This window comes from Notothenia coriiceps, unplaced genomic scaffold (assembly GCF_000735185.1).
Source record: "Notothenia coriiceps isolate Sejong01 unplaced genomic scaffold, NC01 NC01_scaffold00001740, whole genome shotgun sequence".
Classification (NCBI taxonomy): Eukaryota; Metazoa; Chordata; class Actinopteri; order Perciformes; family Nototheniidae; genus Notothenia; species Notothenia coriiceps.
Genome location: NW_011334441.1, coordinates 1 through 2,978, shown reverse-complemented (window position 1 = coordinate 2,978; position 2,978 = coordinate 1). Strand labels below are relative to the sequence as shown.

General features: G+C 41.9%; 1 protein-coding gene across 1 annotated transcript; it reads right to left on the bottom strand.

Moving 5' to 3' along the window:
• Nucleotides 1-1,830: 1,830 nt before the first annotated feature.
• On the bottom strand, nucleotides 1,831-2,448 carry LOC104963686 (heat-stable enterotoxin receptor-like). Its single transcript, XM_010792309.1, has 3 exons — nucleotides 2,373-2,448; nucleotides 2,205-2,296; nucleotides 1,831-2,095 (listed from the first exon to the last, which is right to left on the bottom strand). Exons 1-3 carry the CDS (start codon nucleotides 2,427-2,429, stop codon nucleotides 1,906-1,908), a joined length of 339 nt encoding a protein of 112 aa, XP_010790611.1. The 5' UTR covers nucleotides 2,430-2,448; the 3' UTR covers nucleotides 1,831-1,905.
• Nucleotides 2,449-2,978: the final 530 nt, after the last annotated feature.

The following is a 2,978-nucleotide window of genomic DNA, read 5'->3' as shown; positions in this document are numbered from 1 at the left end:
TTAAAAAGGTTACTTTAAAATATCGAAAACCAAAAAAAATAAAGAAAGGTTACTTAAATATGTATTTAAGGAAGGTAACTTAAAAATGATCGGTATTTAGAAAGGTACTTCTGTGTTGCGATAGCATACTAAATGTTGGTTTTAGGGGGAAATGGTCCGGGCTGACAAAAGTAACCAGGTACGGTAATAGTCCTTTCAGTTCCTCCCCAAACTAATTTGTATTGAAATTAAATCAACATGGAACCAGTAATCACTAACTTTGTTTCCCCCGGCCCCTTATTGGAGAACACCCAGCTAGTAACCTAGCAACCAAGCTTCAGTTTGCGGCAGTCAGAAACTCATGTATCTTCGAATCTACTTACAAATTAATATGGGGAAGTGTCAGTTCAACCATATTTGGTTGGAAAACATCTAATTTAGTGCTTGGTTGAGACCAGTGGAGGGGAACGTGTTTGAAGCCCGCCGCACCATTTGCAAAAGAAATAAGCGTTTGTTTTGCTAGTGTAGCGTTAAGGTGCAGCAGCTCCCGCAACAACAACGGGGGACCTCCGGGCGACGTTTGGGTCTACGTCAACCCTAAAAGCGGAGGTGCTGTAGATGCTAAATACCGTAGCTAAACACCAATCATACAACAGCAACAATGAAATAGTGTAGCCAATTTAAATTAAGGGGTAATTTCTCAAAATGTTCCCCGTGTGGTTTATTCACCATTACAATTGCCCCGCCTAAAATAATTTCCAACAGCCACCACTGCCAGCGACTGTATTCGCCATGACACAGACAGTCTGTGGTTTGTACTTGTTTAACTTTTGTCTAGTTTCTGAACAGATATGAGGAGCTGTGAGCTCTGACGGCTAACAGCTAACAGCTGATGTTGGTTTTGTGGTTCTCATTGAAGATGACGTCACGGCTCCGCCTACACTGCGTTCCTATAGTTACTGCCCCAGCTACTAAACTGTAATGGAAACGCAGCATAAAGTGAGCCTGGCCTACCAAGGCCTAACTATACCGTACTAAGCCGTGCGAGGCCTTGCAGTGGAAATGCGCCATAAGTAGCCAATATAAGGCATAGCAGTACAGATAAATGTTGGCTCACTATTTGGCAAGCAACCGGTCACAGTCGCCCTGTTTATCTCATGTCTTATAAAAACTTATTAATGATTTATAAAGTGTTCACAACCTAATTAATAAATAAGGGTAGTCTTATTGTAAAGTGGTACCGGTTTACAGGGCCATCCCTGGCCAACATGAGGCCCCACGCAAAGTTATATGATGAGGCCCTCTGTTTTGCGAGCGTCATGGTCGACGACGGGGGCTAGTGGAGCCTCGCAGCGGCGAAACCGCGCTGCGCCACACTAATTGCGCCGGCGCATTTTTGCGGCTCAGTTGAGGCACCCTCCGCAAGGTGAGGCCCCACGCAGTCTGCATGATCAGCCTGTAGGGAGGGACGGCCCTGCCCTGCCGGTTTATCTTGTTTTATTTCAGTTAAACAGTTTTAAAAGATGACCCCCATGAGGTGTTGCAAGATTGTGCAGCTTTTGCACATGTGGGACCACTTTTCAGGTCATTTTCAGGGTTTTTATTTTTGTATAACAGTATCTGAACCGTCCTGAGAGTAAAGTGAGAAATAGAAATATTCGGTAATCCATATTTTAAGGTTTGGTTTTAATAACTGTCTCGCCCGTTTCATAAATTAAAATAAAGGGATTCTTTTATAGGAATTTATGTTTTTCAATTGATTTACAGATGAAAAAATCTAAGAAACTCAGAAATGTTCCACGTTCAAAACCTTATTTTCTTTTAGTAAAAACATACAAGAGATCAGACTTAGACAATGGTACACTAAATACTTATTGCCTCTTAAATGCTGCCATATTTCTATGTTTTCAGACCATTGTGTTGATGTTATAGTGTGCTGTTTCCAGTGTGAACAGACCCGGGCAGCAGCATGAAGTTGAGGCAGTCTGCTCGGTCCCTCTCAGCTTTATAGAGAACCGTTCTCTCCTCCACCAGGTTCTCCAGGTTCCTCGAGTACATCTGCAGGCGGCGGATCATGTTGTCTATGTAGCTCTCATTGTCCTGGTTGTGAATTTTACTGAAGGACAACATAAGGGAAACAAACACTTTAACACATACTGTATGTTATCCATTTCACAGAGCTCGGCAGAAAAAGGCAAAATGAAGTAATGAGTGAAAAGCATTACCTGATGATTTTCCCCAGACAGTTTTCCACCCTCTTAAAGTCCGGTCTTCTCTCTGGATCTTCTTCCCAGCAGCTTTTTATCAACATGTACACCTACGAGAGGAAGGTAACAACGTTTTAAATACTAAATTCAGACGACTAGAAGCAGATAAAGTTGGTATTTACTCACCTCTAACTCTTTCTCTGAAGCCGTCTCAAAGTTAAGGTCAGGTCTGAAGTACGACATGATGACCTTGGCAAGCTTTTCTGTTAGACACACAAACACACACACACACACACACACACACACACACACACACACACACACACACACACACACACACACACACACACACACACACACACACACACATTTATCCTCTATCACTATCATCTAGTACGCTGCAGTCTTGTCATATTCTTAATAGCTGCTGTGATGCAAGTCAAATTTCAGACTTGATCTGACCATTAAAGTATTATTGTATCGTATCGTATTAATATATCTCTTTGCTCTCATTTCACATCTTCATTTTCACAGCACTTTGCAATATTTTATAATCTTGTTTTTTTTCCGGTATACATACATAATGATGTGGTATTTAAAGGGGACCTATCATGCAAAATGCACTTTTTGATGTCTTTTCTACATAAAGATGTGTCCCCGGTGTGTCAGGGAACTCACGCAGCGTCAGAAAATAAAACCCTCTCTCTTTTCCTCCGTACCCAAATCTCTAAAAACGGGGGAAAAACGGAGTTCATCCAGATTTGCGTCCGATATGACGTAATATCTGAAATG

What these genes read in the sequence shown, in the direction of transcription:
- LOC104963686 (XM_010792309.1), bottom strand. Translation starts at nt 2,429, where the DNA reads ATGTCGTACTTCAGACCTGACCTTAACTTTGAGACGGCTTCAGAGAAA. An exon ending in CTTCAGAGAAAGAGTTAGAG is followed by an intron (nt 2,297 to 2,372) that starts GTGAGTAAATAC and finishes TTCCTCTCGTAG; the next exon opens with GTGTACATGTTGATAAAAAG. An exon ending in TGTCTGGGGAAAATCATCAG is followed by an intron (nt 2,096 to 2,204) that starts GTAATGCTTTTC and finishes GTTGTCCTTCAG; the next exon opens with TAAAATTCACAACCAGGACA.